This window comes from Oncorhynchus clarkii, chromosome 11 (assembly GCF_045791955.1).
Source record: "Oncorhynchus clarkii lewisi isolate Uvic-CL-2024 chromosome 11, UVic_Ocla_1.0, whole genome shotgun sequence".
Classification (NCBI taxonomy): domain Eukaryota; kingdom Metazoa; phylum Chordata; class Actinopteri; order Salmoniformes; family Salmonidae; genus Oncorhynchus; species Oncorhynchus clarkii.
The window spans coordinates 23259084-23274087 of NC_092157.1; the positions used below are offsets into that span (position 1 = coordinate 23259084).

Consider the following 15004-nt stretch of genomic DNA (forward strand, 5'->3'; position numbering starts at 1 on the left):
TCTGGTAGTCTTGCTGCTACTGCCTCAGAAGAGATGAGATGCGAAGAAATGAAATAATAAAGTACTTATATGAAAAATAAGTAATATACATATCAAAAATATTTTATTTAAGTAATGTGAATAAATTATGGTAAGTAAGTGCTAAGGAGTGATGGTAGGCACTACATCATGGGGTCCTTTTAATTTCTTTATTCTGTGTTGGTAAGCGACAATGGAGTGTTTTCAATGTTTTGGCAATTGAACGTTCTAAATATTTGACTTTGGAATTTCATTTAAAAAGCTACAAAATAATTCCAAGGTCATATTTCAGAATGCATTTAATGTAAAAAAATATATATATATAATCGAAAACAGTGATTATTTTTAAAAAACCGAACCGCAACTGAACTGACCTCAAAAAACACAAATCACTCGGCACTAGTGTGCTTATGCGTTCGTCCATGTTTGCTTGTGTGTGACTGAGTGCAGTGCACACATTCACGCGTTAGTGAGTCAAGAGCATACGTTTCTAAGTCAAAGGGCAACACATGAGATTTTCAAACGCTTTCCCTTTCTAGCCTGAGCTACTATGAGTGGGAAACGATTGGAAGGATTATACAGAGATGGTGCTCCTTAACCCACTGCTTAACCCCTGTGAGAGGCTTTGTGTGTCAGCCAACGGTCGTACAGACAGTCTTCCCACCCCAACCATTGTTACGTAACAACCTGTCTACTGTTCTTATAGCCCTGCCTGCTTAAACCAACCCCCTTAGAGAGGATTACTCCCTCAGAGTCAATGCAGATATATTTAAGCAATAAGGCCTGAGGGGGTGTGGTATATGGCCAATATACCACGGCTAAGGGCTGTTCTTAAGCACGATGCAATGTGGAGTGCCTGCAACACAGCCCTTATCCGTGGTATATTGGCCATATTTCACAAAGCCCCGAGGTGCCTTATTGCTATTAGAAACGTGTAACCAATTAGAGCATAAAAAATACATGTTTGGTCATACCCATGGTATACTGTCTGATATACCATGGCTTTCAGCCAATCAGCATTCAGGGCTCGAACCATCCAGTCTATAATAAGTACTTTAAGAGAGTAATAGTACCATTATGTAATAACAATACTAACTTCTTGAGAGTATAGAGTGTTACTCTCTAGTGTTATAGTGTTAGTGTATATAGCTTTTAGTACAGCTCTCAGAGTATAGCTGTAAGTGATAATATGTTCTATCAGAGAGAGGCACTGTTATATTTTCTGATGGTAGAACATTAATAGAGAGACGAGTGAACTGGAGGGACCCGTCTGTTGTCTGTCCTGCCATCCTGCCTGCCAGCAGTGATGTGATGAGATGGGCTCTGTTCACTGGACAGTATCAGAGTTGTGTGATAAAGCTATGTCCTAAATGGCACACTATTCCCACCCTTTGCGTCCCGGTCAAGAGTAGTGCACTATTCAAACGTAGTGCACTATATAGGGAATAGGGTGACATTTGGGATGCAGACAAAAGCGCCAAACCAATCTAGAGAGAAATCCTCTTCATCACCTGGACAAAACAACCTATCAAGGATCCGGATGAGGGTTCAGAAATAGACTTTGACCCCTGACCAAAACAACCACATTTAGAAAAACACATAAACAGCCTATCAATTTTCACCTTAATGAGAGTATGATTGAATGTAAAATATTTAGATATTGGATGCAAGTACAAGAGTCATGTTTTTCTATTTGATATGAGCCAAATACGGTACATATTCAGTGTTGTTTTGATTGACATCCAAGCCGCATACTGATAAACACAAATTCAATCAAGCAATCTATCTCCATCAAAGAACAAGCAGTCATTGCATATGCTAATTTACATGCTAAGCTATTAGTGACCGACTACCAATGATTACGGTTGCAATGGATAAGGTCATTTCCATGCAAATGTCAATTTGTTTTTACCATTTCCATATGAATACCACTGCTTGCTGAGTGATTACTGTCTGTTTGGGCTGATTGCAGCTGCTGAGCTGCTCTATGTTTTGCATCCACTTTACAGAATGGAGACGGAAATAGAGGCTCTGGAAACACAGGAGCTGCAGATTTCAGCCAACGAGGAAGTTATTCTGAAGAGACTGAAGGAGGTGGAAAGGACTGCAGAGGACATCATCAAGGTATTGCTCGTCTAATACTAACATTAGACCATTACTTTGTGCTTATAATGTGGGACTTGTATTTATATCCATTATTCTGGTTCTTTGGGAGAACAACAAGGGTTCCTGGGTATTAAGCCTAATGCTTGAATCTTGAGTTTGCAGTGTACTTGGATTATCATTCTCACTGTCAGCCTTACACTAACAGCAATGGGGTGATGGATAATGTCTAATAATCTGTGTCTATGTTCTTTATATCTATGGGGCATGGCTTCATTCCAATGAAATGGAGGATATTAATTGAATATGCAGGTAGTGATTTGTGTTAAAGTTGTTTTTTTTCCCACCAAGAGGTTACTGTGAAATGACTGTGTGGGTGTGCGGCATTTGGCAAAGGTCTGCTTTCAGAGGAAAAGGTGATGCGAAATGGAAGGCAATTATATTGATGGAGGGCAGAAGGTGCCACTGTTCTAGTTGCATGTTTTCTGATTCCTTGGATATGGTGTCTAATCACTAAGCGGAAACAAACCTCGCGACGTTTGGAAATCATCACTAATTACTAACATCCTTCCTTTTTCACCTGGCCTGTTGTGATTTTCACATCATCCTTTCAGTCGGTTTTGATTGTGAACACCTGTATCTCCACACAGGAGTTAAATGCCGAGTACCAGGCAGGTAAATACGTCTTCCTAACATTATATTCCTATATTTATTCCATGTTAACATCTTCTGGTGGACCTGTTGGCATATGTGAACTTACTGGGATGTTATCTTTACAGACCCGATACAATACATTTACGCACCGATTCCAAATATGCCAGATTTCCAGATGCAAAGGTCCATCACACCTACCAGTAGACCACTGAGGAAAATACAAAATCCACAGGAAGGACTTGATGGCGAAGAACCAAAGCAGGGTATATAAACAATATACAGTATTCTGTATGCGATATCTGGCCTATGTTATTCAGAGTGAATATTTGTGTACACGCAATGAGTGGCCATCTGCACTCTTTTATAGTGCAGTGCTTAACACAACATTGCGTCATGTCAAAGGCCCGTAGGTCTCAGCAAGCAGGATAATGGAATGAATAGAGACCTGCGCACTGTCGAAAACAGAAAAAGTAGGATGATATCTGGAATTATTAAGCACTTCACCTGTACATCACAGTGTATTTTTTATGTGATATGGGCCTTTATATGATTGTTCTCTGTCAGTGACTCATTTGGATTCCTAGAACATGGACTCAAAGCCTGTAATTTAATGTTTTTAGCATGGCGGAAATTGGATAAAAAGGTTTTTTAATTTGTCAAGGATCTATACTTTGATTATTGATTGAACACATAAATACATGAAAACAGTTTACAGACAGGAGTTATAACCTACTGTACATATTTGTGGTACATTCAAAATACATTCAGGATGTTATATGAATCATACACATTGTGTTCTAGTTGTTGTCCATCCTATGTCCTCTCTCTCTCTCCGTAGCTATGTTCGCCATGGAGATCAGTGTAGAGAAGGACATGAGAACAGGAGAGAGCCAAGTCGTGTCCATGACCACCCTAACCCCTGAAGAGTTCCAACAAAAGGGTGTGAAGGTCTACGATGATGGGAAGAAGTCTGTCTATGCCCTACGCTCGGAGGGACAGGTGACCCAGAATGGGGTGGGGGTGGGCGAACTGAGTAACGTTGAGGTGGAGGCGCTCCTGCGCCAGGCTGGGGATACAAAGGTCCCCACTGAGGTCCAGTACCACAGGCCCGTCTACGCTGCTCCTTACACCAGCAGGCCTTCAACCCCTGCATGGAAGCCTGAGCAGGGACACGTCAGCCCCAGTCCTGGTGAGCCCAATGGCCATCGGACATCCATTACAACCCGCCATCCTCAAGCCAGCCCTTTCCAGATGCTTCCAGAAGCTCTGCCCAGAGATGGAGCCCAGAGCAGGGAAGAAGTAGCCAGCTCTGCCCCCACTCACATTCCAAACATCCACGCCGACAAGCATCTAGTGCAGCCTCAATCACCCCCCCATCAAGGTTTCAAAACTGGCCAGAGCCTCACCAATGGTAGCAGTGGAAAAGGCCCACACCCAGATAAAAACAGACCAGCTATCATCGCAGTCCTGAGTTCAGGAGAAAGCCGCACTCCCATACCGCTGATAGAGAATACTGTGACAGATTGGGACAGGCAGTCTCCATTCTACCCCAGCAGTCGACAGTCACCATTTTACACCAGTGACAGTGGTGAGTCCTCCTTCAACATCATGAACACCTTGCCACCTGATCTGGACTCTGAACCAGTGACAATGATCTTCATGGGCTACCAGAACGCAGCAGAGGAGGAAGATGAGGAGAATATCCAGGCCGAGCTGGTCGTCATCGGAAACGGCGATGATGATGAAGAAGATGACAACAACGTACCCTCATACCACCCCGAGGGATACCGAAGCAAGATCTTCCAACCCACAGCTATATGCAACAACAACACAGACTATACTGCAGATTCCACAAACTCTGAGAGTCTGCTACACCGACCCACGTTCACCCACAAACCTGGCAAGCGCAGTTCTGACCCAGACCAACAGCCCCTGGCCATGGAAGTGCCCATGAGCGCAGGTATCAAGACGGGCAAAAATAATTGCTGCTGCTTAGGGGGCTGGGGCTCTTCAATCCCTCTCATCAAATGCTAACCTAGCCTCTCATCTACTCTAACAGCCTAACACTCTCTCTCACGCGAACACTGTGGCATCTGCGCCAACCTACCCACAGCCCAAGCATGTACAGCATTCTCTAACCCGTGGTCCCTACGTTCACCCTCTTTTGTCTTCCTTTAACAAGATAATAAGGCACAGTTTTAGAGCGGTTACCACACCTGGCATTACTTTATGTGGCCTTATTTGAACTATAGTCAGCTTTGACAACTGAATGAAAGCTTTTAACTGTTTTGAATGGAAACAATATCGGAGAGATGTTGTCATGTAAATCAGTGTATTACTGACTTGTTTTTTTTTAGACTTTAGCTCCATCCAGTGGCCGTACTGCTGAACACATCAACATTTGCTTGGTCATGTTCTGGGTACAGGTGTACTGAATGCCAAAGATGATGCTGCTGCTTGTAAGGAAAGGCATTACATTTCTCGAATGAGATGTTTATTTTATTTTATATAAGATTAAGTGCTTGGTCATTTCTAATGTATGTGTGTGCTATCTAACTTAACTGTTCTGCATAATGTCTGCTTTTGAATCTAAACTAATTAAAACTCATTTGTCATACTATCCACTGGTTGCAGTTCTCTCTTTGTCAATTCAGACTACAATTTCACAGCATGGCTAAACTGCTGACTAACTGACTTATACCGCCAATCCTACAATACTCGTTCAATATAATGATTTACCTGACTTCAAAGGGCGATCATTTATACATCACCATTTAGTTGTTTTGTGTTTTTCCTCCTCCCTGAAACTCACTCTCCGTTGTTGTGTTGCATTGGTACAGACGTTGAACTGTGTTCCATGTTCAAGGTAATGTTCTGTCTACGCTGTTTTCTTTTGGGTCTCTATTGGCAAGCATGTCGTTGGGTATTTCTTCCTAATCCATCTGAAAAGCCCAGACTTACGCTGAGGAACATGAAGTGGCATTTGCTTGAGAAATACTTACATAAGCGTTTTCTTACCATTATATAAGCTACAATTTCCATGGAAAAAATCCCTTCCACCCTAAAAAATGTTTTCGTAAAGAAGAAATCTTAGAGACAGCAAGACAATGCACAAGTATTACGTGTGGATATTCACACAGGTTGTTCTTCTTATACCATGGAAACCTTCAGGAGAACATTTTATATTACTGGGTTTGTGGGATGATTGACTTTAATTTAGGTGAAAATCAAGATTCAGTCAAAAAATATTGAACTTAAACATTTTCCATTTTTCTTATCCACAGCTTTGAAAATGAGAATGGCAAAGCTAGGGGGAAAAGTGTAACCGGCAAAGTGATTGATACCCGTCCCTGACGTTACTATTCTGTGAAGAATAAGGAACAGAAAAGAGTGGTCCTATGAAACAGACCTTTTCTCCACACTATTTTGCTCATCAGATACAGGACGTCTTCTAAGAGACAGACAGACCACTGACAAGACAGATGATCAGAATTGTATTTATATTATCATGGAAGTGCCAACATGGTCTATGAATGTGTGAAATTGAAAATGTCTGTATGTCAATCATGCATTTATGGTATGCCTGTGTTAAATGTATTAGGTGTAGTATTCAATCAGCAACAATATTTATTCAAAGACATTTGCTGATCATTTCTAAAATGGCTGTGAAGGTGTTTTAACGCCAAAGTGACCGACCTTTTTCTGCTGTCAGTGCTTTTACAAAATCTACAATGAGGAATTCATTCCTGAATTATTAATGTCATTGGTAATATTGCATACTAAATTGGAAAATAAAAATGTGCTATCTGAATAACCAAAGAAAATGAATAAGAAAGACTTTTATCAACATGTTATTTCTATGGTTGAGAGTTTGTACATTGATTGACCATACATTCAGTGAAGGGATTGTTATCAATTGAAATAGTAAAAAAAAGCATATCTGAACTCGAAATACATGCAATCATCAGTTCAAGTTACAGCACACTGGACAAACCTCAGGAAAAAAACCCAGAGAAGGTTGGAAAGATTAGGACTTGAACAGTAAGTTCCTGGTTTTGACTAAATGCGTCACAGGGTTATCATAGTACAAAACATCAGCATTCTCAACGTTACTCACAGCAGAGAAGTCTTGGGTACGCTCTTTATGAATATGCGACAGTGTGTGTGTGCAAGGGAAAAGGAGAGAGAGAGACCATCTCTTTGCACCATCCACACTGCTCTGCTATTGGTTGCTTCCCCTCTACACACATTCATAATCAGAGTTCTAGTCTCTGAGGCTACAGAGAGACAGAGCGCCAGCTTAACACTGCTAGCCAAAACCAGTCTACAATCACCTGCTGGACTGGCATAAGGTAGGACCGCAGCAACAATAACACAGACAGAAGAGTTTTTCCTTTGTACGGAGTACTGACAGGGACTAGAAATACCAGCTGGTTTTATAGACCAGAACTGTTATTGCATGATGTAACTTGTATCGGTTTGCTGCAATTGTCTCTTGTAAAAGTCTAAAAGGATTATGATGGTGAAAGGGCATCATATAGATAGTGGACACGAAGTGGGTGTTGAATTGGAGTGTGTTACAGTGTGTGAATGTGTGATGGTGCGTTAGATTAGGTATAGATCCGCTGAGGTTGGTCAAAGACGGTATAATTGTTGTAATACAGAAAAACGACACAGCCACAGGTACAACGGAAATATATGATTACATTCTGAACAAAATGAAGGTGTTCTGACAATACATTTGGATTATATTCAAATGCTCATATTTTATATTTATATTTCACTTTGGACTGAATTAGCCAAAAACTAAATCCTTGCTGAATGTATTGACGTATTCAGGTCATTTGAGAGGTTTTGGGGGTTTTGGGGGTTAAATTTAAGTGTGTAGAAAGAGATTGCAAATGTTTTCATTTGATCTTTTACTAAAACTTCTTCTTCGAATCATAAAACCTCTGAATGGAAAGATCCTCCTTTCTATTCATTTATTTTCTGTATTTGCAAATAATTATTTGGTGGGTGCTTATAATTGTCCTATTTCACACATGTAGAAGTGTTTATTAATACTTGTGTAAATTGGAAATGTGATTTTTGCATATACCAACTCTCCCTGTGTCACGGCCAGGGTCTGCAATTATCAACGGCGACCCTGGAGCAATTAGGGTTAAGTGCCTTACTTAAGGGCACGTCGACAGATTATTCATCTTGTCGGCTCAGGAATAAAAACGACCAACCTTTCGGTTACTGGCCAAATGCTCTAACTGCTACAGGTACATCAACAAGATCAAAATGAAGGAATTTGTTTGTCAATTTCATAAAAGTCACATGCACACAAGTGCACTGCAAATAACAAAGGTAAAAGAATAAGAACTAATCTCTCTGTGTTTGCCTGAAAGCAGCAGCAGGTGTCCTTGCATGTACGGCATGCATTTCATTACACATGCATTACATTGTGCTGTCTGGGAGTCAGGTAGAGATAAAAGTTTTAGCTACTTGACTATGCAGATAGCGAGTTGCTGAAGAGGCCTCCATCATCACCACTCCATCTAGTCATTCCAGCCCGGGGAGATAGCCAGGTGCGCACACGCACGCACGCACGCACGCACGCACGCACGCACACACACACACACACACACACACACACACGCACGCACACACACACACACACACACACACACACACACACACACACACACACACACACACACACACACCCTCTCTAACCTCCTACTATAGAGGCTGTGACTCTTACAGCTGTATCAAGTCCCGTTGATAAATTAAAATGATAATGACATCACCCTCACTAGCTAGCAGTGCATAGCAACAAAAGCTCCAAATGTAGTTCCATCCAATTAGAACGTCACTACTATTGACGTTTGTAATAGTGAACAAGCTAGCAGTGTAGAGTGTTCTCAAAAGTGCAGGAAGACACCACATGTATTAGTTACACAATCTCCGGCAAAAAATCACTATACCACATTTTTCCGTCAAATTAAGATGTCACTACTATTGACGTTTGTAATCATGAGAATTTGACCTATCAACACCAGAGGACAGACTTCATGTTCTTATTGTCAATGTTGGGTGTTTCAATATGTTAACCTCGGACGAGATGAACATGTAAACCTTGCAGGGCTCAAGGTTTCCTAGAAATATTCTATCACACTAGTTTCCTTCAGGTCGTCCTCAATGATTTCCATACACTAGATGACTCATGGGGGGGCACTGTGTTGAAGCCCCGTCATTGTACAAATATTTTGGAAGCTAAATGCATTTATTAATGTCTACATTAGTTTTGGCCACATTTATTCTATTACACACACTAATGCATACTGTTAAATTATATTATATGAGTTAAACCTGAAAACGAAATGTTACTGTCCCCACTAAAACAAGAAAATACTTAAATACACTTACAATTTTGACTATAAACATTTAATCAAAATACTGTAGAATTCCAGTGACAATATGCCCGACCGGTCAGTTCAAAGCCTCTTAATGGCCAATACATAGCATGAGCAATTCTGGGTTTATATACATCATTGGTCATTCTCCATGTTTCCAACCCACCCACGTACACCATGTCTCTTTTCACCGAGCCTGTTCTGTTCCTGAACTTCACAGCTACTGTTCCTTTTGTATAGAGAACAGCCTTGAAACTAATAAGCAGAGTGTACAACAGCTTTTTTTGCCAAGCATCCTGCCTCCTGCAGGCACTTACGAATGACGCACATGCAAGCGACTTCAGAATTCAACGTGGCATTTAGTTGATGTGTAATTTGGATGATGCTTCGCAAGCTGGGAACACACAACAACAACAACAACAACAACAACAACACATCACAAATACCACATGCAGCTTTCAATCTCATTCCCTGCAGAAAATATCTCCATGATGCCACCATTCAGGCTAAAATCAATCCCATCATGACCTTGGTCACCTATTGAGTGGCTTGCTAAAAGTCCATGGATTACACAGGGGCACTCAATGGCCACTCAGTGACTGGGAGTGCACTAGGACACCACCATAACATGTAGCCACATCCGTGATTAGGAAGTAGCCTGAGGAACAACCATCTCCAGCATCAACCTCATCACAATGGCATTTCTGCCAATAGAGTGCCCCTCTAGTTCTTTCAACATGGGTACCATTCACTGATCAACACCTCCGGTCAGTTATCAATAAGGCCGGGTATTTTCTCCCATCGCACCACACACAGTCACTCAGAGTCCATGTTGGGTGTTTGTTGTGGACCAGTAAGATCAAGATGATCTCCTTCTGGCTCATCTGTTGGAAGCTTCTGGTAGGTACCATAGGGTCATGTGCATTTGATTATATTTCTACGGCTATGATGTTCCGTTCCGTTCCAACACATCAGTTCTGTCTCTCTTTCTGTGTGCTTGATGCTAATCTCACATTGACGCTGCATTCTTTATTGCATACAGATACTTAGGACACGACAGCTCATGCCTGAGAGCCTGTGAGACTGTGGTGGAAGTTTGTGCACTCAAACTGTGTGCTAAGTGGTATGACTACTGGGGGTTGCCATGGTGCTCAGCACTTCTGTCTTATTTTTGATTGGACTTAATGGCTTTTTGTGTTTGGCTTGATGATGTGTCTATTTCAGACCTTGGACAGAAGGAAACGTTGTTTTATCCATCTTTGCCCCGTTGTATTGTCGCCGAGGAATGTTTGTGTAGCATTTGTGTGGGATTAGATGGTTCAAAATGATGACGGTGACAGGAAGAAAAGAGAGGAAGGTTAGTGGTGCTGTCAACCAGCGGAAATACCTTAAGCCCTGTATCACCTCTGCTGTTTGTAGCTACGCAATACAGACTGCATTGAACTAGCTATCTGGTTCTGATCAAGCAGGGATAGAGAAATATCTGGGAGATGTTGTTGAGCTGACAATGGAGGCAGGATATCATATTGTTGTGCCTTGCCAAATTATTCCACCTAAGAAATATTTTGAATGACTAAACTATTATCTCAACACATTCACAGGGAGAAGAAATATAAAGTTATAAATATGTTATGCTATTTCACAAAATATGTTTTGATTTGATTTGTCTGACATATTGTCAAAACATCCAAACAAAACAATCCTGACAATAACAGCTAATAACAGTCACAATTAAAATCTTGTTTCACAGTGTTTTTTTTGTAGCAACAGCTCTATAACAACACAAAGGAATTTGCCTACAGTGACAGTTGTAAAGAAAGTCATAGGATAGATGAGGATTATGGTCTCATTATGAATGACTGTTGGCAGTCCTTGCTGTTTGGAGCTGTTAAATACTCCGAGCTTTGGTGTGAAAGAAGCCACAGCTCAGTGCTTGATGTGAGCCTTTCTCTGGAGTTGGGCTTGGCAAAGACCCAGGTTGAACATTTAGGTGGCAGTTTCCCGGATAATCTCCATTGAATGTGCTTTTCAGTCCAGGGTTACGCTTAATCTTTGTCTGGGAAACAGCCTCACGATGTACAACACATTTTACACAACGGATAGGATACAAGAGATGCTTTTGATTAGCTTGTCCGGTCATAGATGCAGAACCGTGGGTGGAATGATGGAGTTAAGATGAGAAGGAAAACACTGTTTCCCTGATCAAATCAAAGCAAGACACCTGACTTGCGTGGCGTCATGGAGACGCTGTATATTCCACTGAAACAGTCAGTTTTGGTGTTGGCATCTAATCAATCCCTGGGTGGTGTGTGAAAAGTAGGTGATAATGAATCACCATCCGTAGAAAAAAAGTCTAAACTATACACAGTAAAGTGTGGATAGCATAAATCACAAATGTGACATGTAAATACTGTTTGAGAAAATACTTTTATTTTCACAGTAATTTCAGAGCACAGAACAAATTTCAAATTCACCACAAACAGTTCCAACTATAACATTTTTAAGAATCATTACATTTCTAAAAGCAAACGAATTCATTTCCTCAGGTTAATTGACTGGAAATGCATGTGTTGTGTGTTCTGCCCAGCCTGTCACGGTTTTTCTATCTAAGTTTTTCCCTTGTTATGACACCAATCAGCAGTCAGTTTCCTGTCTCTCCCATGGTGGTGGTGCTGAGCGGCGACATGGGGACACCACTACCCTTGGGCATGCTGGGGGGGTCTGCGGGTGTACACACACAGAACAGAAGTAGTGTATAATAACACACACACACACACACACACACACACACACACACACACACACACACACACACACACACACACACACACACACACACACACACACACACACACACACACACACAGCGTGGGTGATAGTCAATCCTGCAGTCTTATATAAGCCGGAGCCAGAGCCATCTAATTCAGCTGGTACGACTGGTGTTCTTGTTCAGCCTCACTGTGGATTAACCCAATTTGTCAATTCACTGCAATAGTAAACAAACAACTTTGATGAGTCCACCCCTCTGCAATTACATGTGATCCTCTCTGTTTTGTTTTCAATGTGTTTGGTACAAATTGTAAAGTGGCCATAGATGGGAAAAGACAAAGATAGGATTTGCTTGGATTGGTTTCTTATGTGTTCCACAGGATTCAGATAGACTCTGTAGAAAAGTGTTTTTGCCATTTTATGAACATATTTCTGAGTGAATACCAAACCCTTTTACCTAGATCTAGAATCAAGCAAAAACTCTTCACAAATGATCTGCTGTCTGTTCTGTGTGATATACAGGTCACTGTAATAAGGTCTATTGTTTGGCTGAAAGGAGCTGTGTAGAAAAGGCTTTACCTATCACTTGGGAAATAAGGGGACAATATAACAGATACATTTCAACTAAGTAAGAAGGGGGAAAGAAGGAGAGGAAGAACAAACCAATCTAAAGCCTAGAGAAAGGCTACAGAGGGAAAAGAGAAAATGATTTTCGTATACAAAAGTGCCAAACTCAGCGATACTGCACTCAGTGAGGGAATATCATGTAACACTGTAACAATTCCCAATCTCCCTTACTGACGGGTGAATACCTTTTCATTTCTTTCAGAGAGCTACCGCTGTGGCAAGTGTGACGGATGGTAAAGAACTGAACGAAGGTTGCAGTAACCCTCAGAATCACAATCCAAACGAACCCAGATCCTTCCCGAAGGCAGTAACCATGGAGACCAGTGAACAAACGGAGATGACCAGCGTAATTGCCTATGAAAAGGAACTCTCGCTCACTGACTCAACTGAAAACAAAAAGGGCTTAGGAGGAACAGAAGAGGAACAAGTCTGTTTAGAGGCTGACTCACTAGAATCCATAGGAAAGAAAGCGTTGCTAGAAATTCTAGCAGATTTACCGGCTAGTATGATCGATGAGCTTGACGGCTTAGGAAACGGGCTCTGCACAGGTAACCCATTTCGAAAGGAGGCTTTGTCTAGCCATGAAGAACTCAACCGAAACGAATCCATCACTTCGTCTGTCTCTGACACACCGTCAAGTGTTGACAGTGTGTATGAGAACGAAGCTCATCGTAAGAGACAGGACACCCAAGAACTAGAACAGCCTGAAGATACTGTGTCCAACCCAGAGGATGATGAAGATGGTGAGGATAAAGACACAAAAGAGATTGAATATGGCCCATTAGAAAACTACATCAGTGATGTCCCAGAGGAGTCTTTACTAGAACAGTACATCAGAGAGGAGGTTCTGTCGGATGTCTCCAACGAGTCCTGTCATGGTCTGGACCCAGACGAGGTGGATGAATGCCTGCGTGTTGAGATAGCAGAGGCCTCTTCAGACGATGAGAGTGAAGATGGAGCAAATAAATGGAGGGCGATATTTTCCTCCTCGATCAACCATGAGGACGATGATGACTATCTGGATAGCCTCCAACTGAGTGCACAGGATCTCTTCGTCCAAAAGGTTGAAGTGCAAAACGTTGACAACCATGACGATAACGAGGAGGAAGTTCAAGTGAAGATACCAAAGGAAGAGGAACTGGAAGTGTTGGAGCAACCAGATTACCTCACTGGTATTGCACAGGAAGTGACATATAACCCTGCAGCACTGCTCCAAAGCCTGTCCAAAATCTCTGAAGACGAGGAGGGAAATGGCAATGGTTCAAGGCACAATACATCTTGCAAGGCAGATCCCAACAAGAAGCTTCCAAAGGACTTCTGCGTTATCCAGGAGACCAAGAGTGAGAACGTCAGCACAGAGCATGTGGACTTCCAGCTGGCCCGGAAACAGTGGAGGGAGATGGAAGAGCAGACCAAGAACTTGGTGCTGTCACCCACCACAAAGCAGTGTGGGCCCCTCATGGGCAGCCACAGCTTCATGTACACTCCAGTCAGGAACATTGACAGGCCCAAGACGAGAGACACGAGCCTAGAGAATTTGGCTATGGGTGGAGCTGAGTATCCCCACACCCAGTTTAGCCCCTGCTCAGAGGACTCAGGCCTGGGCGATTCCAGCTACAGGTCCCCTTATGAAGAATTCCCAGAGACCTCCATTGAGAGGGAGATCCGCCTGGCCATGGAGAGAGAAGACAGCTTTAAGCGGGACAGGGGTTTCTCCAATGGGACGAAACCTACAGAATGTGCTCAGACAAATGCCAAGCCAGTCATCTTGCTCCCAGCGAAGCTATGTCAGGAGGTTGACGAAAAGAGGAAGACGTTTGAGAGTATGGAGGACGGCAGCTGCAACATACCCAGATCCAAAACTACTCCATCATTCATTATTACGTCTTCGCCGGCAAAGGGGCCACTGAAACACGATCTGCCTGCCAACAGCATCATTATACTAGAACCGGAAGGAAGTCCAAGACATGGCGCCAGAGACACCTCCAGAGCTAACGAGTGGCACTCGGATGAAACCTCCAATGCCAACTTCATCATCCTAGAGACATCCAACCTGATCATCAGGAGCGCCTCAGAGTTCTGCCTGAACACGGCCTGTGAGCAGCTGGGCCAGGAGTGCTCCTCAACGTTCCTCAACAACCCCTTCTTCAAGCTGCGCTCCAGGAGCCAGCTGTCATTGGTGGACGAGGAGATCAAGATGGTGAAACAGCGCGAAGAGGAGCTGAAGAAAGAAAGAGCGAACATCTATCCGAAAGGGATGTACAACAACACAGGCCTAGTGGCCGAGAATCTCATGGACAGCTTGTCGTTTGAAGGTAAGTTTATACAAAGTTTGTCTCATATATTTGGTCAGGAAGAACTTCTGACCCTACTCTTAAACTAAGCCGGAACATATTGTGCTTTTGTCTATGAATATCAACCAATTGAAAACA

At 42.4% G+C, this 15004-nt stretch overlaps 2 protein-coding genes across 6 annotated transcripts in view; both read left to right on the forward strand.

Moving 5' to 3' along the window:
* The window catches only part of LOC139420378 (palmdelphin b), a 36244-nt gene that overhangs the window by 19848 nt on the left and 1392 nt on the right, over positions 1–15004 (forward strand). Inside the window, exons 5-6 of one of the 2 annotated variants that reach the window (XM_071170416.1) lie at positions 2028–2142; positions 12775–14887. In XM_071170416.1, coding sequence (XP_071026517.1) covers positions 2028–2142; positions 12775–14887 — 2228 coding nt within the window. Of the gene's footprint in view, positions 1–2027; positions 2143–6820; positions 7128–12774; positions 14888–15004 lie in introns of those variants that run through there. The other variant, XM_071170417.1, reaches the window with a different exon arrangement.
* On the forward strand, positions 2166–6599 carry LOC139420379 (palmdelphin). Of its 4 annotated transcripts, none has more exons than XM_071170419.1 (4): positions 2166–2537; positions 2736–2796; positions 2901–3038; positions 3614–6599. In XM_071170419.1, the coding sequence occupies exons 3-4, from the start codon at positions 2936–2938 to the stop codon at positions 4807–4809; spliced, it is 1299 nt and encodes a 432-aa protein (XP_071026520.1). In that variant the 5' UTR covers positions 2166–2537; positions 2736–2796; positions 2901–2935; the 3' UTR covers positions 4810–6599. The 4 variants fall into 4 exon arrangements, with proteins under 4 accessions (XP_071026520.1, XP_071026519.1, XP_071026522.1 ...); XM_071170421.1 differs by lacking the exons at positions 2166–2537; positions 2736–2796 and adding an exon at positions 3178–3245 and having other exon boundaries at positions 3614–4735; positions 6060–6599; XM_071170418.1 differs by having other exon boundaries at positions 2166–2796.